The following is a 23,392-nucleotide window of genomic DNA, read 5'->3' on the forward strand; positions in this document are numbered from 1 at the left end:
CCGCGCCGCCTCTCGCCCGTGCTCTGACGTGCAAATGGGTTTCCCCGTGACTAACCGCGGGTGGCGGTGTGACTGGGAGGCGACTGGAACTTCGGTAGCGTGAAGGATTTCTAAAGCAGAAGCGAATCTGTTAGGTTTCCTTAAATACTTCTGTAGGCTAGCAGCAGCGGAAACAACAGCCGTGCTGCTGATTCTTCGCTTTGCGTGCTCTCTGCGTATTAACATTTAAAAATACTGCTTAGACATTCAGTCATTAGAGTTCAAATTCGGCAGCGTAAACCGAGCTCTGACTTTCACCCACAGCAGCTGCAAATCGTTGCTCGCGCACAGCACGTCTGCCGAAACCTGGGGGCTCTTCTGCAGCGGGGCCGGCCCTGCGCAGCCCCTGCTCCCCAGCTCCGTGCTGCCGAACCACGGGCAGCCGGGAAGCGTCTGTGCTGCCAGAGCGTGGCCGAGATGCAGGCAAGGAGTGGATTGCGAATCCAGGGGGCTTTTGATAAAAACGGGGTTTTCTAAATTACCTTATGAACTTGGGTTTTTAAACCTTTTCTTCGACGTAGTGGAAGGAGGCGGCCCTGTACTTCTGAGCTTCGCCTTCAACCGTCTCGCAGGGTACCTGACAGCAAAATGCTTGATTCTGTATTCACGAGCGATTTCCATTAACATGAGAAGCAAAAATTACATCTGAAATTCAAATCTTAACTCTATTAGGGCATCCTTTAGTTGCGAGCTGAGGTTTTCATTTGGTTTCTGAACTGTATTCGTTAAATGTTTACACCGTGGTGAATTTAGGGAGCAAAACCTGACATGTGAGCCGTGCGCCAGCAGCAATTCGGCCACTTCAGCTTCTGGAAAGAAAGAACCTGGTGATCAGTGACTTCAGGTACTGTACAGCACATGTTCTGGGAGCCATACAACAGGGAAGAAGTACATGCACCCACAGACGCAGTGGGCATAGAGGAGCACCCGTTCCTCCGCTGTGGGGTTTGCACAGAGCCCCCGAGAGCGCCGGGCGGGCAGGGCCCCACGGGGATCGTTGTGTCCTAAGGTTCATGAAGCGCACGCTCCAGCAGCACTAAAAGAACATTCTTCAGGTTTTAATCTTAAAAGTTCAACGTCCTGGAGTTAAGTTCCTAGTCCTTGTCGTTTGTACCACGTTCCCCCCCATTTTCAGTTTCTGTGCTTTTAGTTTCTGTGCTGTTCCCTGCATCAGCTGCAGCTTTAGGTTTAATTTGCATCTTTTTTTTTTCTTTTCTAGCGGTGCTTTAATGGACAATGCGATGCTAATTTGGAGTTAACAGCAGGAAAAAAAATAATTTCATCTGATTAAATTAAAATGCATAGCTGTGATTTCATCTGCAGCCCTGAGCTCCTGAAGGCAGCACTTAAGGTTTCTGAGCTGTTCAGGGAAAAACCAGTCCCTCGGCTGCTTCCAGAGAGCTCCTCTGAGCTGCTGCTTTGCCCTGACGCCAGCCTCTCCCCGTCCGCGGTCCCTCCACGGATAAAAACTGCAACCTGAATGCACGCTGTTCAGGCCAGCGTCCTTCTAAACGTTACATTCGATTCAATTTACTGTGCCCCTTGTGTTTAAACACTCATAAAATACAATAGGTGCCTCGTGGCACCGCAGCAGCGCGTGTTGGAGCTCTGTACCCAGCGGGAGGGATCCCAGCAGCCCCTTTGGTGCAGTTGCGGGGCGTGGGGCTGAGCTCCCCGACCTGCTGTGCTTATTCCGTTCTGCACCGCGTCCCCGCCAGGCGTTTTGCGGGTCTGGGAGCTGCATCTTTCGGTGCAGCGTCCCGGGGCTGCTGTCCTCCTGCTCCCTGAGCACCTGGGAGGGTGCCCGAGGGCAGCTCAGGGACCAGGCAGGTCCCTCGCCCGGCTGCTATTTCACAGCGCGGAGGGCGAGAGCCAGCGGTCAGCAAATCACAAAGTGGAGGTGCTGCCACTGCACGAGTCAAAATTTATTTCCCCGTGTTGATTGTGGGTCAGCCCTTAGGTTTGTACGTAAAGTAAGCACTTAGTAATCCTAACCTTTGCCTGGATTAAGGAACGTCTTGTGCCAAGCTGTTTGAATCACTAGAACTGCGGAAATTAAAACGCAACTGCTGTACCCTCTGGTACGTGAAAGCAGTCCTTGGCTGGATGTAAACAGCAGTTACGCCGCCGTTGTTTCCCTTTTATAACAACCCCTGTTTAATGAAGTGCAGAGCAAGTAATAAATACCAACTGTTCGTAGGTCTGTCTCCTGGAAGCAGAAGAAGGTGTAATTGCTTTTTAGTCCATCAGTGCTCTCGTTGCTGTCGTTAGCCAGGAGCCTGGTCTGAGCCGCGCACGACGTGCCCGGAACGGGCACTGCTGGAACCGCGCGGCTCCGCGGCGGCGCCTGAGGTCCCAACCAGGCTGCACGTCCTTCTCCAGCCTGTCACCTCCTGGCCCGGAGCACGCCATCCAAGAATTCAGGATTAAACGCCTATTTCACGTAAGCAAGTCCGGACTTCTAATAAATTCAAAATCCTTTTCATGCAGTCAGATCGTTAAATTTTAACTTCTGCAGCCTTTTTCTAGAAAGGCTCTAAGCGGGATTTTCCCTTTACCAGGAGAAATCACGTTTCTCTGTAGCCGCTGTGGGTTGTGGTGTGTTTAAGAGCAATGTTGCACGGGTTCTAAAACTGGCAAGCAGTTTTATATTTATTGGGTTAACCTCTAAACTTTCTAGTCTTAAAAATACCTCAAAGCATCAGACACGAAGCAGACAGTTTTGGTTTTTTTTTGTCGTTGCTTTATAGCTACAGTTTGGGTATAATTTACTTCATTTGTCATCTTCTGTAATTATTTTTCCAACGCCCCATCTACCCCGGAGACAATACACGCATTTCAATAAGCTGGGAGAGCTGTTCAGGAGGGGAATGACAATTCAGACATGCGGAGATAGTTAGTCGCATTCATTTATTTTTAAATAGAACTTTCTTTATCCTTTTTATTTTGGTCCTTTGTTACCGACAGCGTCGCAGCTCTTCCCCAGACATCGCCTTCGTGTGCGTGAGCTCTGCAGACAGCAGCACTTTGAGAGCAATTGCTTTCAATTAGCCCGAATTAGCTAAAATGCGTTAAAGTAACAAGGAAGTAATTGAAGCTGCTAACCTGAGCTCCAAGCCAGATTCCTCCTCATCGTACGCATTGCAGCTGAAAGAAGAACGGCCGCCTTCCCAGCGCAGGGAACTGTACTTAAATTAAGAGCCTGCTTGGTAGCAAACGCCAGTAAGACTTCAGTCTTATGTATGGACCCGCTCGGGGTGGTTTCTGATGCGTCCCGTTTGATACTCTGTGTGCCATTTCTAGACAGGTTGCATTTCTGCATTCCTGAATTCCCTGAAGCTTTTTGCTATAAAACTTAGGGCGCAGCCTATATAGAAGACATTCTTACGATTGTCTTTAGCTTACTGGCTGGTCTGTCCTTCTGGTTGCAGACTGGATGGCTTGTACCCAGCAATAAAGGCAGCTGCAGAAGCACGAGGCTTTGTGCTCGCCAGCGAGTTCTCTCCTCTCCAATTTCAAATTTTTGCTGGTTTTACAGCCCCTGCCATGCAGAGGGCTGCCGGGAGGACTGCGGTCCAGCTCTGCGGAGCCTGGCTGCTGCTGAGCCGGGTGTTCTCGCCTCTCCTTCCGCTTGTCTTTGCTGGCTCCTGAAACCCAGCGAGGTGACCGGCTGGGCCTTTGTCTGCTCTTCTACTTAGCGACCTTCGGAACTCTATCAGATGACTTCTTCTTCACTCACTCATGAATCATTTCCTGTTCTTTTATCAGATTTTTTTTCTTTGCTCTTTTTTTCTTAGTGCAGAACCTTATTTTTCAGGTGTCAGCAGCTGTTTGAAGTATACCGATGTCACTTCCCCTTAAATCCTTCCTGCTAGTGAGATAACTGTTTCTCAACACCTCCTGATCTCTTCATATACATACGGATGTATGTAGACCCTATTTCAGACCCCAAGTCTCTGGTCCTGTATTTAGGAGAAACGCAACAACTCTTGCGTTAGCACAGGCCTGCCGAGCACCTGCTTTATAATATCCTTTGCTGTTCCTGTCCTGCTTGCAAGAAGAGAGGCAGCGCTTGGTGGATGCCAGCTCTGTGAAGGCGCCGTGTGGGTACGTATGCTCCGGGCAGGGCCGTGAGCTCCGGGCAGGGCTGGGCTGCTCCCCCTCCGCTTTCCCAGTCCCTTCCCACTGAGATTGTGCAGAAGAAGCCCGTGACTTCTCCTCCTGCCCGCTGGGTAAGGACTATTTTTCCAGTTTCCCGTGACTCACATGACTGAGCCGCATTCCTCGCTTTCAGGGCTGTTGGGCAATTTTGCTCTTCTGTGTTTCTTCGCCTTACCTCCCAAATCCCAGAGGCTGCACTGAAAGGAAATCAAGGTGACTTGTGTGTGCTGTTGTTCTGTTCTCCTCAGCTGCTGGCCTGCCTTCCCTTTGAGTTACTTTCGTCTCATGCCACATGTTGGACGTTGTCAGGGTGTGCCGTATAATGCAATTAAGGAATAACACAGTTTATTAAAATAAAACAAACCCCTGAATTCTGCACATATTCAACAGACTAGCACCTTGAAGAAGCACCAAGCAGCAGTGTGGTGTTTCAGCCCAGCTAGTGCTCGTCTGGAGGCCTCCTTGGTCAAGACAAGCACTAGCAGCAGTGATGGAAAGTCTGAAGTGCTCTAAATGCGCTGGCGGCTAAATACAGAAGCACGAAGGCTCCTTGAGAGCTGGCAGGGCCCTTCCTGGTGCGTGGTGGTGTTATTAGAGAGAAGCCTTCATTAAGGGATATTTGGGTTCGGTGTCAAGGGAAATGAAGCTGAAAAGAATCCTTGGTGCTCGCCGAGCCGTTGCGCTACGGGGAGCAGTAGTGATAACGGGGGCCTTGTTAACACAGCTCTCGGCACCTCCGTCATAAGGAAAGATGATGAAGAACTTATTAATGCAGAACGGAATTAGCACAGAATCGATGTTTGTGACGCCTATCTTAAAGAAAGAAAATGTGGAACACTTAAAATTCTTCCAGAGAGAAATAAATGAGACGGGAGAGTTTCGAAGAACAAACAAACCGACCAGCTTGCTTCCCACCCTGACCGGCAGCACGGGGCGCTCCTCAGGAGGTGTCTGAGAGCAGCAGCAAGGGCCACGCAGAGTGGGAGAAGGGCAAGGAGGAGGACGGGAAGGGGATGAGGTTTATGAAACTGCGTAACGTGTAGCACGTGAGGCAACTTGCCGGTAGTTGTCCAGCTTTAGGTTTCAGCATTTCCGAATTCGGGGGAAGCAGCTCAGCGTCCTTGGTGCTGGGCTTCGATCGGTTGGTGGCCGTTAGCAGCACGTGGGGTGATCGGCCCCTGTCTTCCTTCCCACCTCCCTTCTCCCGAGCTACCTGCGGTTTGAGACGTCCCTGGCTGCGCGGTCACTTGGGGTTCGTTCTTTTCCACTCTTGTATCAACAGAACTTTTTTTTAGCGTACGTTGTGCCTCTTCCATGAACACTTCCCAGGGCCCCGGCCGTGCCTCTGCGTGCCTGTGGAGCGCGGCTGTCAGCGAGACCGAAAATCCACCAGAGGGTGGGTTCGGGGCCAGGAACGGGTTTTTCCCCTGGTCATCAGCTGAGTGCTCGTCCAATTTCTCTTCTGGCAGCTCCCCTGAAAAGCGTGTTTTGAACATCAGGCGCTGCTGGTTGTTCCAGGACACAACAATTCCATTTCCAAATACAGAACGCACAAACATCCTGTTCGCTTCTGGGATGAGCACCACTTCCAAGGCGAGCCTCTTAAGATAATTCTAAAAGGGATACATCAAAGGGGAACCTTGTAAAAAATTTTCCCCCCATCTAAAATAAACCTGCAAACAAAGCCCTGGATAGGATGTTGGTGTGAGGAGGGTTTTGTGTTGCTTCCTTGTTGACAGAGAACCTGTAACCTTAGGGTTTGTTTTTTACAAATCTGTTTATAAAGCAGTTTATGCTCCCCAATGTAAATGCAGAGGGTTTTGTGGTGATTTATGAAGGATCCTTAAGGCAGAGCGCCTTGCTGCTTTCTCTTCCTTCGGTTCTCCGCCTAGCTGCTGCCGCCTGCACACGTGCGGTTAAGAAAGAATTAATGAAATTTTGCTACCCGTAATTATTATGCTGTTCCCTTGAACGTCATCCCACCGGGAATGCGATTCTTCAAATGCTTTCTGTAGAAAATGCATATAAATTACTCCCCAAAATGTGTTTTCAGTGGTTTGTTGTGTTATCTGCAGCACAATGAGGAGGTTTCTTTGCCGAGGGTTAGGAGTACCTCAGATATTTTGCTGTTTCGCTCATTTCTCCGGAGACGGGCACACTCCGTGTTCCTTCAGCCGCACGGTGCCTCTCATTGTGCCCACCCACCGCGCTTTTTTACCGGGAAACTTTTGTGCGAACGGCGGCTGTGGCTCAGCCGCGCTGCCTTGGTTGCCCAGGTTTATCATCCCGTGGCCCGACGGGGCTCTGCAGCTCCTCGGGACGAGGCAGCCAGCGATCCTCAGAGCAACGCGCTGCAACACGAACCCAAACCGCACAGCCTTCAGTGGGCCGCAGGATTCCATTTCTAAACCTCTGAAGGCTTCCTGCGAGGCGGAAGAGGCGGTGGGATCAGCACAAGGTGTGTTTTATTTATACCGCGTGTAGAAAGCTGGGGCTTTCTTTGGGATCCGCAGCTGCCGTGACTTTGGTGGGGATTTAGGCCTGAAAGTGGGACTCTCTGAGTAGCTGCAGCGACCTGCTCCTCGGAAAATCCCTTCTAGTCTCTTCGTTGGCTTGGTTGTTTGTTGCAAGGGAATAGGTAAACGCCGCGAAGCTGTGGCTGGCTGAGGCTATGCGGTTGTTCCTGCGTGTAAATACAGAATGCCATTTCACAGGTTTCTGGCTGTCGCCACGTTCGTTTTGTTTCCTCTGGCAGGCTCCGTGGGGAGAGCGGCGCGCGTGCTGCTGCAGCAGGGATCTCCCCGGCTCCCTCCCGAAATGGCCGCGTAGCCCAGCGCCGGGGCACGGGGGGCCCTTTGTCACCTGTGGTATCGCTGAAAGGGCTGCAAGAGCCACCAAAAACGTCAGTAGGTTCAATGAAGTTGTGGAAATAAGCAAGCAAAGCTTTTGGTTCCCTTTTTTATGACTTTTTAACATCGGGTATTTTATTAAAAACTGGAAATGCCAAACCTGACACGAGTTCTTATGCTAACCACCTGGAACGAAAAGAGGAACGGCCGCAGAACTGCTGGAGAGCCAAACGTTAAAGATGTAATTTGCCCTGAGTTCCCTGTCACATTTCTACCTCGAGTCATTTTCTGGGTGAATATTTCATCACTCGGGTAGAGCTGCATGGAAATTATTTCAGTAGGTCCCTTTCAAAGGCGAGGTGAGTGTTACTCCGTGTAAAAGGAACAATCTGCATGCAACAATTGCTGCCTAAGTCCTGCCGAAATGACCAGAACAGAGCACAGGTTCTTCTTGTAATTGATTTAATTACAAAAAATATGCGATGCTAAAGCAGTGAGAGACGTTATTTGAACGGATGGGCTTCTAACCTGGTTTTTAGGTGACAGCAGGGGTATTTATTGACCACCTGATTATGGAAGTCTTTTAACGGCTTTCTTGCTTGGCACAAGGGCTGTCCCTTGTCACGCATCTACCAGCAACGACTTCTCTATCGAGTGCATCTCGCTGGTGGCCGTGAAGTGCCGTCTGAGGTGACCTTACGGGGCTGCAGTGCCACCCCCAGCAGGTTTTAATTTCTGTTTTATTTCCGAGCAACGGAGTTTGTTGCAAACCTTTGAAAACAACAATTCCTTTAAAATGCAATTTGAGCGTCAGGAAACATCAAGCGTTTTGTCATGATTACCTTGTCTTTGCTCCCGTAACTTTGATTTAGCAGTTCACTAAGCTGCTCTTTCTGAAATTACTGCGTCCCCGTGCAAGGGGAAGGCAGTTTGTGGGCATCAGGAACGGGCTAAGTTCAGATGCAGCCCTGATTAAGTTCTCTTGGGGTTTGTGATTACGTTTCTTGTTCTGACATTTTGGGGAGCCTCTTAGATGGAAATGAAATGAAACGCTTCCTTAAAGCAGCACTTTTGTCCAGAGAAGCAGCCTTTTTGTCTAGAAAAGCAACACGTGCATTCGGTTTACTTCATGACCTGAATTTGCTCTCAGGTTCGTGCATGCTCATTCTGGACTAACTCTGTTTTTACATCCAAGTTTCTGTAGCTCTTTAAGGTAAGGGTCATTCTCAGTATTTATTTTGCAGGAGATTTTCTGCTTTCTGCAACGGGACGGATTAAAAATAGCCAAGATTCAGTCAAAAGGCCAAGCGAGGCAGACTGAACTACTTCGAACTACCGAGCTGGCGCACGCGCCGAGGGCTGGATTGGCTCCGGGTTCTTGTTTTGCTGTGCAGCTGCCGGAGCCGCCTGTAACGCAAGTCGCTCTCTGAGCAGAGTCCAGCTTGGCGCTCTCGTCGGGCTCGTCCCGACCAAGTAACTGTTCTCAGGAAGCAGGCACTCCACAGGCTCTGGGTTCACGCGGTGCCCTGCTACCTGCCGGGGCACTGAGCAACGCCCAGGCTGGCGGCTGCCTGCAGGAAGCCCCCCCGAGGTCAGCGATGCTCTGAGCAGCAGCGTAGGCAGCGGGTGCTGGGCTCTGGGTACCGAGAGCACAGAGCCCCTGTAACTTCTTTCGACTTCATCCAAACTGCCCCTGAAGTTGTCTCTTAGAGCTTTCTGTACTGAGCTTTTTGGAGGTTGGGCTCCCTTTTGTCTCCCCTTCTCTCCCTGTGCGTACTTCTTCCCAAAGCGATCTCATTTTCCTTTGGCTGCAGCACCATACCAGCATGTTGGCTCCCAAATCGGTTTCGCAGTCGTCTACACGCTGCGTGGCTGCCAGGTTTTTTCCCCACCGTTTCCTGTTGGTATTTTATTTTTCTCTATTTAGGTTAGTTCCTGTCACACCCCCAGCATTCCCAAATCCGGTTTTATCCTTCTTTGCTCGGTGTTGGCACCGTCCCCTTCAACCGTCCTCAGCGCGCTGGGATTCTTTGCGATTTTGTTTTCCCCTTCTCTGTTTGTGTCTGTCTCAACGTCAGCCGCCAAGAAGCAGCCCACTTGCTGGTGCGCAGAGCCTCGGCTCCAGCAGCTTCCTGCTCGAAATTATTTGCTCGCATTTTTTGTCCTAATCTGTTGAGACACTTCAAGTAGCGTATTTTTTCGCTTTGTTCTTCTCTTTTGGTTTCCCCCCAGTCCATCCCATTGCTATGTATTTCTTCTCAAAGCAGAGGCTGCGCCGCCGTTCACCTACAATTTTGCCATCCTGCTCTACGGAGGTGACCCTTCCCTGCCTTAGTATTTCGGCACCGCGCAGGAGAGTTCTGGCCCAGCGTTTTGCAGTCCCTGCATCTTCTCTGAGTAAAAATGAGTCTAAGATGAATGAGGCGTTCCGAAGAAAAATAAACAAGCCTGCAACACGTGACTTTACAAGTCCTACCTGTCGTATCTGCTGCTCAACAGCTGCAGAGGGTTATTTTGGCAGACGGCACTGAGGGAGAGACCTGGAGGCCAGAGCATCAGGTACGCTGTGGATTTTCGGTTGGCACGGCTGTGGGAGCTGCAACCAGCAGCGTTGTAGATGTACAGCACCGTAGGGGTAGCTGTAGAGTACAGCACGGTGTTTGTAGATGGTCTGGGAGGATCGAGAAGGCTTAGGCATGGTTCAGGTATCGAGTACAGCACACGGAGCCAAGCCCGAGTTAGCGCCTCAGATGGGTCTGTGGCAGGGAAGAGCACTGGGGTTCTGCTGGTCTCCGGGGTAAGAGGATGAGAGGGGGACTTACGGGAGGGGATTAAGAGCTGCGCTGACACCACTTTATCCTGCAATCCTGTGTGAATATCCACAAGTAAACGCTAAAGCTGTCGGACTTGGATTTCAGTTCCGAAAGCTCTAGAGAGTCGAGGGAGATTGGCAAGTCGTCGGCATAAAGACTACAGCTGATTGAAGTGAGCTTCAGCCCCGATCCTTCCCTTGGACAACCACTGTGAAACTCTCCGACAGTAACAGGTGGGATGGGAGTAGTTCTGTGAAAAGGATCCAGGTGGAATAATTAGCAGCAGGCGGAAAAGAGAGTGCCGTTAAAGCGGGCACGGTTTCAAGGAAGCAATGCTGGCAGCGGTGGCAAGTTCCTGGCAGAGAAGCCAGGAGGTGTCTGGGCACGCACCGGTGGTGGACAGCTCAAGCCCCGCCGCCTTATCGGGGCTCACCCCCTGTCTCTCTGCTTCTCAGCCTCCTTGGGCTCTGTTTTCTCCCACAGCACCTGCGTGTTTGGAAATTGTACCTTGAAATGCATCTGCTCCTTCACGCCTCTCGGCAAACCTGCTGCTGCTCTGCAAGCTGCGTCTGGTTTCTCCTGCCTCCAGCTGTCCCAGATGGGGCGCGCAGGCGGGGCGCGGGGTGTGAGGACAGCGAGCGGGTCGGTTCGGTGCCAGCGTTCTGCAGGGAAGGTGTTGGTGTCTCCAGGAGCTGCGAGGAAGAACGCGGCGGGGACGGTGAGTCTCGGGAAGCCTCGGGAGAGCAGGCAGTGCTGGTGGTGCTCAGCGGGGTGCTGCTCGTGCCCTGCTCCCCGCCAGGCTCTGTTAGCAGAGCCTGTCTGCAGTACGGCCCCCCTCAGGGAATTCCTTGTCAGGAAAGAAACACTGGAGCTGGGGCACGGCACCGGTTTTAAAATCAGCATCTGATTTTAAAACAGCATCTGGCTAGAAGGCCTGGAGCGGACGTCCAGTGCCTGAGAGTTTGGGAGAAAAAAAAATACAGAAAAATAGAAATCAAGAGCTGAGTGACAGCAGAAGAAAGGTTTCCTACCAGCCCTTTTTGCTGAGAAAATAATCTTGATCTCCCAACTTCCAGCCCTGTGCCTCAGAGGCCGGCAGGTAACTGAATCGGAGAAACACGAGCCGTTTGTTCACCAGAGGCAGGTACTGCATGGGGCTCTGAAAGAGCAGCTGTGAGATAAGTTCCCTGTTAGCCTTGCTAACGTGGTTCAGAGGGAACTGCCGCACCAGCCTTTGCTGTTGCTTTCGATAAAAGTCTGCGCCGTGTTCTTCTCACGAGATGCATCGTGTGCTGGAGGGCTGAAAGGAGGGGATCCAGAAGATGAGGAACGTTTCCCCGAGTAAAGGGTGCGCAGCTGCTGCTGAGCAGATGACGGCAGAAGAAAAACTTCGCTGCAGTCGGCCTGGAAGGGGCTTTTCAGTCAGCTCTGGCCTTGCACACGTCGAGGAGGCCAGGGGAGATTGCTGGGGGTCTGCCTCTTCGCTCGGCTCCCAAAACGCTCGCTTGCTCCATGCCTCATATCGAGGTCAGGACAACTCACAGGTCTTCAGTCAGGGTGCACGCACCACAGGTTTCGGCTCAGGATGTGAGAAGCGTGCAGAAAGCCCCGGGGAGTGCTCCCAGCCCTCCCGCAGCACCCAGGCAGCAAGGAATGCCTTCGCTCGGGACATGGGGGGCTGCCGGGGCTCTGCCAGCGCGGCCTCGCTGCTGGTGAAACCAAACCATGTCCAGCCCTTACCGTTACCGGGCTTCGCCAAGCTGCAAAAAATCTGAAAGCCGTTTGTCTTTAGAAACGTTGGCTTAGGCTTAGTTAAATTTCTGGTTAACCTCGTGGAAGTTAAAGGTTGAATATTTCTGGGAACTTTGCGAAACACAAGCCGCCGTTGCGTAAGTCGCTTTGCTACGCGTGCTCCTGCTGCAAGGTATGTGCTTTCTGCCGTCTCCAGGCTCACCGTGAAATCTGGAAACTTCAGGCTGGGCCCCTTTAATACACAAACACGCTGAGCAATACAAAAGGCTTAAAATCAAAGTTGTGCTCTGTTATCTCTTCAGACCAGGAGCTTTTTCAAGGAGGCTCTAATGCAAGAGCAGAATAACTTCCAGTTGCGTCTTTGAAGTTTTTTAGTGTGGTATCGTGGGCATTTAATCCGTGCTGCGGCTGCTCTTAAAAATAGGGAGAAATTGCAAAGTGAAGCAGTAACAAAAAGGGGCTGTTTGAACATTTAATCAGTCCCGATTCCCAGCGTAAGCTGGTTTGGTGTGGTGTGGAAGGAAACCTGGTCACGGCTGTAACTCTGCGTCTGCTGCTGCTGAAATGGCTCGGTTTGGGTGTAGCTCGGTGTGATAATGTGTAAGGGTACAAAACCCACTGAAGCGATGACTCCAGCGTGCGCTTTTGTGTTGTTCCAAGGCTGAGAGTGTGCGTTTGTGGTCGGAGCTGACGAAGACTCAGCACGTCTCCAGCAGACCCTCGGATCTTACCTGCATGTATCTGATTTTTGGCCCGTTGTGGTTTGTGGTTTTTTGGGTGTTTTCATTCAGCAACGTCACTAAATTCAGGTGGCTAACACACAGGAAGGGGTGTTTGAAACACCGACGTTTCAGCAGCACAGGGCTTCAGCACCAAGTCGTTTGGCTGAATAATTTCACTTGCTGGGCCCTCGTCCCTCCCTTTATCCAGGGATGAAAATAGCCCGAAATCTACTTGACCTTCTGCCTTGGTAATAAGTGCCATTAACAGCCCCTTGTCCTAACGAGCTAGAGAAACAAAATTACTTTGTAGTATCATATTTAATTAAATTGCATTTCAAGAAACTGTCATTTAAACTCTAACTTACAGCTCCCTGGCATGGGTTTTATCTGTCCTTTTCCTAACCTCGTGGCCCGGTAATTACTGTTCTCTGGACTCAGTAAGCCAAGAGCCGATCACACGATCAGGAGAACTCTTTCTAATTCTTCAGTCACGTACATTTTTAGAGGGAAGAAATGACAGCACCCAGGCACTTGTGTTTCCCCTCACTGGAGGCCTGATTTCTGCCTTCCCTTCTCTCAGGGGCACTGCTTTCAGCATTCACGTAGAGAAGTGGCACTAGGGGATGAACGTGCACCGGGACCCTTACTTATGAATGGCAATTGGCTGCGTTTCTGCTTAATGAAGTCCCCGTCTTTGAGTCTGTGCCATGTAATTAAGTCTTGTGTACGACTGTTCGCTGTCAGTTCTTTCCACTCGGGAAGGTTCGTGTGTTCTTACTGAAGAGGATGTTTTAATTTTTATGAGTTCTGCATATCTGCCTGGTAAGTACGGAACTTGAGAGATGAAAGAGCAAACAAAGGCGAGGAATCCCGAGTTAAGGACGCTTTCCGTAGCAGTGGGGATTGAGTTGAGTGGCTGAAGCCATGCTTTTCCTCCTCAGTTCCTGATCTATCAAAAGGTTGTCAAATTTCTGCTCTCTCTGTAGCACGTTGCAGTCGTAGAATCATCTAGGTTGGAGAAGACCTTCAAGAACATCAAGTCCATCCATCCCTCAGCCTGGCCTGCCGGGTCCCCTCGCTGATCTGCCTCGTTAAGATGAGTTCACCTTAGCTTCGGTAAACTGAGACAGCTCCTTGCTTCCGCAGCCTTTGGTGTTTCTTGTTTGGTTGTTCGTTTTGTCCTTCCTCCTTTAGACAATCTCTTGGTTCTTGAATTGTAGGGATAAGAAGTAGACGCTATTTGCCATTAACGGTTCCATAACCACCTCATTACAGCCACATTCTGCCGCTTATACCTTGTAGGATCGCAGTGGCCTCTTTAAACAGCGTTGTGCCATGACCTTGTGCTTCAGCCCCTCTTCACCCGCATGACCACAAGGTCTGGCGGGCAGGAGAAATCTTTTTTTCCTGGCAGGCTGGCGTTACGCTGGGACACACGGGGAGGAGACAGAAGTTCACTCTTCTCGAACGGCGTCGGATTAGTTTTACGTGAACGGTGAATGCGGCACTTTCCTTGCTCGCTCCTTACTCAGTCTGTGCAGCCTGGGTCCGTGCAGCAGCCTTTTCAGATCCGAGGCGAGGAGAGAACAGAAGCGAAAGATCCGTAATTGCATTTAAACAGAGCTCATTGAATCTCCAAGTCATTATCTTCACAAACTTTCATTTCCATATACATGGCTAAAGGAAAATGTCAGCGGGCCCGTGGTAAATCGTTTACAGGACTACACGGCCACATTTTCCTCGTTAACTGTTTGTGAGCGCCGTTTGTTACAGCTTTTGAAGAGGCAGTGGGGACTCCGTAAATACGGCTGGAACAAATTGCAGTGCTGTCATCTATTCATTAATCTCCCGAGTCCCTGGGCGAGCGGCACAGCAGAACACATCCACGGGTCTTGGATTAACCCGTAGGCTTTGCGGCTTCAGATACTTTTTTTTTTTCCACAGCAAAGTCCTTTATCTTAATTCGTATCTCTTTCTCATCGCGGTATCGTCTGTATCCTGGGGCTAATTATTAACGTGATTTCTTAATGCAGAGTGAAAGCTTAAGGATTGCTTCCACCGTTAGGCAAATCCAGGTTGGTACGAGCCTTGGTGGTTCAGGACTTGGCTGTCGGGTGTCGTGGGCAGCGCCTGGCCAGAGCTCTTCTGCACTGCTCGAGTCCCTGACTTGCTGCCTGCTGCTGCAGCTCTTTGTGGTCACGGGATCTCCAAGGTGCTTTGTGACCACGTGAATTAAAATAGTAGTGCTTGACGTTACTGGAAAATTCCTGTCCGTTCTCTACTCATTAAGCTTTTTGCAGTTTTGAAACTGTACTGGAATTGTTTGCAGAAATATTTCAGGAGCACGGGACTGGGTGTTGTGGGCAGGAGCAGTGGGAGCCCTGCAGGTACTCTGCTTCCTGGGGGAAAATGCGGCCAGAGCAGCAGCGTGGTAACCAGTGGGTGTCATCCTGCGCTTCCCAAACGTTTCCCCGGTGTTTTTTTAGAATGCATTAAAAGCAACCCTTGTAAATCTGCTTCTCAGCACGCCCAACGTGTGTCCTCCCCCACAGTTAGGACGGCGTAACGCGGAAGGGCCGGACTTCCATCTACCCCGTGCTGCAGCCCGAGCCCTGAGGAGTGCCTGGAGGTTGGCGTCCGTGCACCTGGCCTGCTGCGTGGGAGCCTGTAACGCAGAGCAGCTCCGCGCGAGCCCCCTGCGGGGGTGACAGCAGCCGCGGTCAGGCAGGTGAGGGAGCGAGGTGGCGCCGAGCAGCCGCGGCGCGCTCTGGGTACGGGCTGCACGGGGTGAGGCGTCCTGGGTGCTGCTCTCGTTGTGCACCGCCGGGCCTCAGCACCCCGTGGTGGCCCAGTGGTCTCGCTCCTGGCACCCAGGAGCACCCCGTGGGTGCTGCCTCCTGCACGGGCCCTGCTCGGGGTCAGCTGCAGCTGTTTAAGAAGGGGGTGCCAGAAGGGCGGCTGCTACAGCGGGGAAAGCAGCATCTTGTTCCTTACTGTTCTCTAGGTGAACCGGATTGCTTTGACTACTTTTTTTTTCTTTCGTACAGAGTAAGAATCTAAAATAGATTGTAAATTTCTGACCAGATGGTGGAATTCTGGTAAAATTACAAGCAAGAATCTTCTTGGTCTCCTGCATAAGGAGCTAACTCGTAGAGTGTTTCAGCCCAGGCTGAATCTTTCTAATTCTTGTGATGATTTCTGCTTGGCAGAAAGTGATAGCTTCAAATCAGGAGAGACCATTTAGACTGAAATATTCCTCTGTGCTCACTCTCTCTTTGCTGGGAGAAAGAGAACAATGTCATAGAAAGAAGAAAGCCTCTTGCTATTTAGTTGTGTCTAATAGGCTATAAATACATTTTTCGCTAAACTAAAGCAGCAGAATGAAAGGCTTTGGGTAAAACTGATTCTCCATAAAGCATCTTATATCCTACTGCTATTTGCAAAAGCATCTGCACAGAAATACCTGGAGAAATCCTCTGGAGCAGTTTTAAGGCACTTTCATAGCTGACGAAGGCATTCATTTCAGTGTCTGTTCTGATGCAGGGTTACAGTCACCAAGTTTTAAACACGATTTTCTCAGGGGTTGCACAAAACAGCCTTCATTTTGCACAACTTTTTTCTTTTTTCGCCTTCTGTGTCGAACTTGATGAGCTCAGTAAAATACAAAATGCCGTAGTTTTCGGTATCAAAGAAACATTTGATGCCTAGCTTGCAAAATGAGCAGTTCGATACCCTCGTAAAGTTAGTTGTTTTAATGATATTTCAGCCATTATTTTCAGCGTTATCTCTGCTTCTGTTGCTTCTGGGTTTTATGCCAACATAAAAAAAAAATTGATCCACCGTCGCTTAGATTTGATCATAGTAATACAAGAAAATTTTCAGTTCTTCTGGGTTGGATGAAATCCTTCCTGGCAGGTCTTCAGCAAACGCAGTCCCTGCTGGTGTAGCTGTATAGGCGTTTATATTTAGTAAACTCTTCTGACCATAAATTGCAATTTGGGACCCAGATTTTCCTGCAGCATTAACTGGTAGGAGATGAGCATTTTCATGCATTTCAAAACCTCTTTGTTTTAATTGTTTCTTTCTTTAATATTTGGTTGCTTCCATGTTCATAGCGGCAACCAATTATCAGAAAATTCAGGCAAAGCCTTGACATTCCTCCTTCATTTTTAATAATTCATTCAAACATTTTTGCAGTGTTCCACTAGCTCAATCATGCCTTTTGGCAAATGCAGATATTATATGCCAAATGGTGATGTCCTTTAGATATGGCCAAGTGGACGTGGAAGTTGTAATTGTTTGTCTCTTGTGTCTCTACCTGTGCATCTTCCAAGGTTTGCAAAACACAACCCCTTCACAGTAAGCTTCAGCTTCTTCTTGTTAAGACTAGCAGGAGCATTAGAAAATCACAGCTTTGTCTGGGGCTAATTTTCAGTTTAATTTCCCTCCTCATTTTAATTTTTCTCCTGAAAAGGACATGAGTAATAATTGCCTTCCTAGCACAGTTAGGATTCAGAATTTGTGTCTGCTCATATGCAATTTCGGTCCTAATGCATTTCCTTTTATTAGGGTAATAGCTCCTCTTATTACTCTTAATATATTTACTAAACATTGCTTTTTGGTGCATGTATGCAGTTGTTTAAAGAACCAGAAAAAAACCTTCTGGTTTTTATGACAACCAAATAAAATGGGTCCAGCCTTGCTTGGATTTCTTCTGGCGGCGTGTCATCCCGCTGAGTTACCTGGGAACATTTTCACCCTCTCTAAGGGGCAGCACATCCACCGTAGGATCGACCACGAGATCAGAAAAAGCACACGCTGACTTGACATAAAATAACGTGCCCTTCGAGGAGCTCCATCTATCTGGTTTATCAAGGGGAGGATAATGGGGCGATGGGATCAATCTGCATGTATTTACATGAGAAAGAGCAATGCAGGTGAGCAGACATTTCACTCGATTCGGTGGCTGAAAGTCATAGATAATAGCAGATTCAGACTGGAAATGATGTGAACGTTTTCTGTGGTATGTGAAATTACCCGCTAACAGGAAGGGTAATTAACTTCCAAGGGCAATGGAAGATCCTCTGGCTCCGAAATAGAGTTGAATATTTCTCTCGATGACTTATTCAAGCAATGAGACAGAGCAGTGTCCTGTGGTCCTCCTGGTTTGAGATGTCAGACGAGATAATCGTAACGCTCCCCCCGCTTTGATAAAATTAATCTTCTAATTAGATGTCCTGAGTCGGAAGCCCTCCTTGTGGCTCTGCCGACGACGGTGTAACCTCTGACAAATCCCTCCCTGCCCCGAGTTGCGTTCCTTAGCTGTAGAGTGAGTGACTGCTTGGCTGTAGCGCACAAGTGCTTGGAGTGCTTCTTGGTAATTGTAATTAATTAAAACTCTTCCTTAAAGAATTGAGCAAGCATTTCGCTGTCCCTTCTCCATTTCGCTGTCCCTTCTCCCATCGGAAGATGGAGAATAATCGTCTTGCATTTATCCTCGCCTCTTCTGATCCACGTCCTGGATCGAGGAGCCCCATGCCAACGCCAAGTGTGCCCCCCACAGCCCGATGCCTCTCCTTGCCTAACGGAGGGGGAGTGGGCGGCAGAGCAGAACGTGTCATCTCCGCCTTGCACATCTTGTTGCCTCACTTGCTGCTCGTTCGAGGACGTTTAAATAAGTCTATTTAAGAAGTGAGTGACAAGCGCTGTCTTAGGGAAGAAGCTCAAATGCATAATTTAAAGCCGTAAATCGTCGTCATTTCTCATTTTTATTTTTACTCTTTCTGTTTGGTGCTGTGGTTGTTTGGATTGCTCGTAGCCATAAATCCACACAGGCTGCGTGTCAGGAGATCGAGCTCTCCGTGCTCGAAGCATGAAGTCAGAGCGAAGCTCCACAACAGATGGCCTTTTCTTTCCGTTTCGTGGGCACCGGTTCTCACTGGGCAATCCATTATTTTCTACAGTGGAAGCAGCTGTGGATTACTGTAATTACGGATTTCATATCTCTCTGACAATCCGGGGTGAATACTAATTTGAACTTTATGCATCTCCTTGGAACCAGGTTAATTTTCTCGTGATGACAGAGCTGCTGATTAACTAAAGATGTTTGTGAGGCTAATATTTTTCCTGCTGCGGAAATGTACGGTGCGTGGATTGCGAAATAATAGCGGGGGGTGTAGTGTTCGGTCTCGTCGAAATTCCCGGGAGAGATTCCTGAGTCCTGCAGCATTTCTGGAGGCGTGCTTTTGCTACTAACCTTGCTTAAAAACTGTGAGCTCGGCTTTCCTGGGATCCGGACTGATCAATAGCAAATTATTTGCTTGAATAGTTCCTTTGGAGAAAAAGACACTTGGAAATAGAGCTGATAGGCTAATTGTAGCAAAAGTTAGATTATGGGAAAACATTACTCCTGAGTCTCTTTCAACCTGTTTGTTCTTTAAATAGCTCCTGGCTTTGGAGGGCAAAACGTTCGTCCTAGCACCATTGGTAGATCTTGCATTATCCTCTCGAGAGTAGATTATGTTTTGCTATCGTGTTTTCCTTTTGAATCGCTATTAATAGCTTCGTGTCCTTTTTCCAAGGGGTTTGCCTTAGCAAAATTCCCCTGACTTCAGAGGAGTTATTTGTGGTTCGTGCTGATGAAGGAGAGCATCAGCCCTGCGAGACGCCAGATTCGGGCCTTGTGCCCCTACGTTCCCCTGCGCTCCGGTAAGGGGCACGCGTGGGTCCAGGGGCAGAATTTTTGGATCTCCTTCAGCCACCACCAACCTCTCCTGCGTGGCCACGTGAACAGGCTGAGGAGGTGGTTTGCCTGCGGTGAGTGCAGCTCCCATCCACAGGAGTGCAAAAAATATTCGCTGACCACTTCCCTCCTGCCGTGAGCGCCCAGCAGAGGACCGAGGTGTCACGAAACACCTCTCAAAGCCTTATGGCTGGGTAGCTCCATGTGTAAAGAAGGTGAAGTGGGAGTGACAGGCAAAAAACACAGCTGGGCTGTGTTTAAAGCAGCAGGAATCTGCCCGTGAAGCCGGCCTGGAAGCGGGGTGAGACGTAAATTAAGGGCACTCTTCTTTGAGAAGTGAGCTGTGGGCGGGTGGTTGTGTGGTTGGGTCGGGTTTGAAGATGTAAGCCCAGAAACATGTCTATAAGAGTATGCGGAATGTGAAATCCCGAGAGGGATCAGTACATATTTCACATTCCTCTGGTGGAAATCGTTTCCATGACCATAAAACGATTGAGCTTGGAGAGGAGCGAATGAGAGGCACGCGGTGGTGGTGGCAGTGGCACACCCACGGGGGCTTCCCCAGGAGCGCCCAGCGCACCTGGCGGGTCGGAAGGGGTGCTGGTGATGCATCTTGGCCATGGAAATCTCTGAAATGTTCGGTCTGTATGGCATTCAGCATCCCAGTTTACATGGAAGGCTATTTCTCTGGGTTCCCAAAGCTGTGTCTGGGCTGATGACGTATCAGTGGCGCTGAGACTTTTGAGCAGAGGCATGCTGCCTGCAGTGAGCAAAGGAAGGTTTGCTCCCCAGACTAGAGTTGCTACGAACCATATTGATGTCTCCAGACACCCCAAGAGAACCACCTCGCTCTCTGTGGCTTACAAATCTTGCTGCTTCCTCATCCTTAGAAATCAATTGATCTTTTGTTCCATTGTTTAGGCACCGAAGTTGAACGGACTGGTCTGTAATTCTGTTTCTCCCTCATTATTCTATTTTAAAAGGAGCCCCTACATTTACCCTTTCCAAACAGTGTCTTGCCATCCTCTGAATTTCTGAAGATAGAGGTTGGCAAGGAACTTGTTCCAGCCAGCCACCTGTAGCTGAATTAATTCCGTCTGGCCCAGCCAGCTGGAAAATACCTGGTCTTGATAAACACTTCCTAACGTGTTCTTCCCCTGTTCTGTCTTGAGATTTTAGTTCTTTGCCTTTGGTATAAATTGCCACGTGAATGCAGCAAGGTAAAGCTAGTGAGTACTGTAGCCCAAAAAAAAGACATGTTTTTCACGGGGACCTGGACCTGCTGAGCGCTTGCTGTCCTAATTCATGCACTTGGCCACCGAGCACTTCGGTCACTGCCCGCGTGCCCCCAGAGGTGCCCGTAGGAGCGGATCTCCCCTGGGTGCTGCTCCTGCTGCCCCTCCGAGCTCTCGTCACGAGGTCACTGCGTTGCTGTGCTGGCTCCTGGATGGGAAAGGGCGAGCAGGTCGGTGATTCCAGCTGTGAGACGCGCTGAGCTGCAGCCTGCAGGAGGGGATGGCACCCACCGAGGATGTAACACCTCTCCGGAGGTGCTGCTTTCACACACCGAACGTTCGACTTTTCTGCGCGAGGCCTGTCCTGGCTGCCTCTCGGTGTTACTTTACGAGGGTTCTGCTGAATGTGGGGGTATCAGCATTAACGTGGGGGTATCGGGATTAATTCGGGGTCGTCTGCAGCCAGGGGTATACCTACGCTTAGGGAGGCCACTCAGTTACAGTAGGCAGGAACAGGAATGGAAGCCAGCAAAGGTAGGTGATGGCTGTGCAGGGTTTTTGAAACCTGCAGCCCAGGAGAGGTTGATGCAGGGGCTCTGCTGCCGTTTTCTTCAATTCCTGAGCGTGGAAAGCCATCTCGAAACCAGCCAGGGGAGCTGTGTAAAGAGACGGCTTCGGGGAGCGCCGCCTGACTTCTGGGTGGCTTTGTGAAGAAGCTTTTAATTAACCGGTTTAGACCTTTCCTTCCCACATCCGAGGGAGCTCCCAGAAGGATACACTTCGGAAAAGCAGAGCAAATACTAGCAGACAGCATAAGTTATAACAGTTAAGTCCTTTGAATGCGTAGTCCTCGTCAGTTAAGAAACATGGGCAAGTGGGGCAGTTACAGAAGGACGGGGGTGCTTGTGAGGTTTGGGTTCCTGCACAGGGAGGGATTTCAGCGTCTCCTGATGTGATTTTTGTTTTGTGCAGGCTTTTTTTTTTTTTTTTTTGTAACTAGAGAAAAATGTGATTTTTTGGTGAATAAGCTCTGCAAGTATATTACCTTGCAGGTACATAACATATAATAGTAGCTTTCTGTGGCTGAATGAAATACCTTAAAATCAACGGAGCTATTAAAGTCAGCCTTTTGTTCAGTTGGAGAAGGGAGCTGCGGAGGGGAAACAGACCCACAGAGGATGCTGCCTTCTCAGCTTTACCAAAGAACCAGGGAAATTTTACTCTCTTGTTTCTCGTGGTTTTTATTAAGCATGAGCTGCCCCAGCTGCTGAGGGCACAGAGCGCAGAGCCCCCTACGAGAGCAGGACCACGTTTTCGTTACATTTTCTCAAAATTGTGATTTAATCCTGAAAGTGACTTTGCGGAAAGGCCCTCTGCAGGGGGTGGTGTGTGGCAGCCTCCGTCCCCACTGCGGCGCCGGTGAACTCGGGCTGCAGGTGTCCCGTGGCGTCCGGCCGTCCGGCCGCCGTGCCGCCCTCGCCATCCCAGTGGTTTCCCATCTGCTCCTCTCCAGCTGCCCCTTGACTCTGCCTGGGCTGCGGGACCTCTGGGACAGGAGCGGAGCTTTGTCTGCCCTGTGCACGGCCAGCGGTGGGCGCATCTGCACTCGAGGGCACGGGATGGGTGCCACAAAGTGAGTGTGTGCAAAGCCTCAAACCCTCCTTTGCTCTCTGCTCTTTCGAACTGCTGCAGTGGGAGAGCCCAAAATGCCCCCATGCAGAGTAAAACCTCTTCTCGAAGGAACGTGAAATATAAAGACCTGCATACGGCGCCTCTTTTGGCCTTCCCTGGGAAGGAAACACAGATTGAACTGTAACGTCGGCTGTGTGGTACTCGTGGGGAGAGCTCCTTCGGTTTGCCTACAATAATTTCATTTGTCTCACATGGCTTAGCCTGCAGATAAATTGAACACAACTTCGGTGATATTTTAAGGTTGTAATTTAATCAGCAATTGACTTTGGAAAACTAAACATAAACCCAGGAGAGCGTGCTGCTGAGCGGGGGCAACTTGTGGCCGGTCCCTGGAATAATCTCACCTTTCTACCATTTTTTTTTTTCTCTCCTGCCTGGGAGTTGGCAGGAAAGCCGGAGCACGGGGCAGCAGAGCAGCCTTCGCTGCATCCCTCCTGTCCAGGTAGGTTTGTATCGCTGGTGGAAAGCCAGAAAGGCAGACGCTGCCCGGGGGCAGGAGCTCTTGGTGTTCACTGCCCTGTGCATTTCTGCATAAGACTCCCCAACATTGGTACAACCATGCCACCTTGTGTTAACTTCTGTTTGCTTATGGCTTTGAGCAGTCACAGAAAAAAAATAGGAATAATTTTCTGTGTTTGGATGTATATCTGTAGGTAGTTTTTTAATGCTATTAAAGATTTATTTTGGGCTCCCTGTCCTAGCCTGGTTATGCATCCGTAGCAGGAGAAGAGACTCCTATTGATCATCTGATATTTAAAATTAAAAATAAAGGCATTACGTGTTGTAGTTACGTTTTCAAAACATGCTTATGGTGAAGAAAGTTCAGTATTGCAGTATGTGTCTAGTCAAGCGTGGTGAACTGCTTTTGGCCTGCCGTAACCTTCCTGCTGGAGAGCAGGCTTGTGCCCCCGCTGGAGGGTTTGGGGCTGTTGTATCCCTGATTCCGTGGGAGTTCTGGGCAGACGGGTGATTTTGGCAGAGAAACCACCTGTTGATTTCACACTCTGGAGTTGGTAGTAACGAGAGTATTTTATTGATTTGAAAATGCTTTAAAATAAAATAAATGCTATGGATATGCACAAAGCATTTCAAAAAGAAATGGTCCTGACGAAACCTTTTGCTTCTTTTCTACATAGTCAGCAGCAGAATACGTGAAGTCCCGGCTGCCTGAAGTCCTAAAGCAACATCTTCAAGACTATGAGAAGGACAAGGAGAACAGCGTGCTATCTTACCAAACCATCCTGGAACAGCAGATTTTATCAATTGATCGAGAAATGCTGGAAAAACTGACTGTATCCTATGACGAAGCAGGTATGGTTTTATTTCTTCCTAAGTTACGTTTTACTGAAAACAAGTTGCTCGCTTCCAGCCTTTCTTCAGACCAGTA

At 49.6% G+C, this 23,392-nt stretch overlaps 1 protein-coding gene across 5 annotated transcripts in view; it reads left to right on the forward strand.

Moving 5' to 3' along the window:
* The window catches only part of PPM1L (protein phosphatase, Mg2+/Mn2+ dependent 1L), an 86,933-nt gene that overhangs the window by 37,230 nt on the left and 26,311 nt on the right, over window positions 1-23,392 (forward strand). Inside the window, exons 1-2 of one of the 5 annotated variants that reach the window (XM_035557172.2) lie at window positions 10,435-10,580; window positions 23,142-23,316. In XM_035557172.2, the coding sequence (XP_035413065.1) occupies window positions 10,461-10,580; window positions 23,142-23,316 (295 nt within the window). In that variant the 5' untranslated portion in view covers window positions 10,435-10,460. Of the gene's footprint in view, window positions 1-10,434; window positions 10,581-18,207; window positions 18,321-18,423; window positions 18,481-19,256; window positions 19,380-23,141; window positions 23,317-23,392 lie in introns of those variants that run through there. The other 4 variants (XM_035557173.2, XM_035557174.2, XM_035557175.2 and 1 more) reach the window with 4 other exon arrangements.

Source organism: Cygnus atratus, chromosome 9, assembly GCF_013377495.2.
Source record: "Cygnus atratus isolate AKBS03 ecotype Queensland, Australia chromosome 9, CAtr_DNAZoo_HiC_assembly, whole genome shotgun sequence".
NCBI classification, from domain to species: domain Eukaryota; kingdom Metazoa; phylum Chordata; class Aves; order Anseriformes; family Anatidae; genus Cygnus; species Cygnus atratus.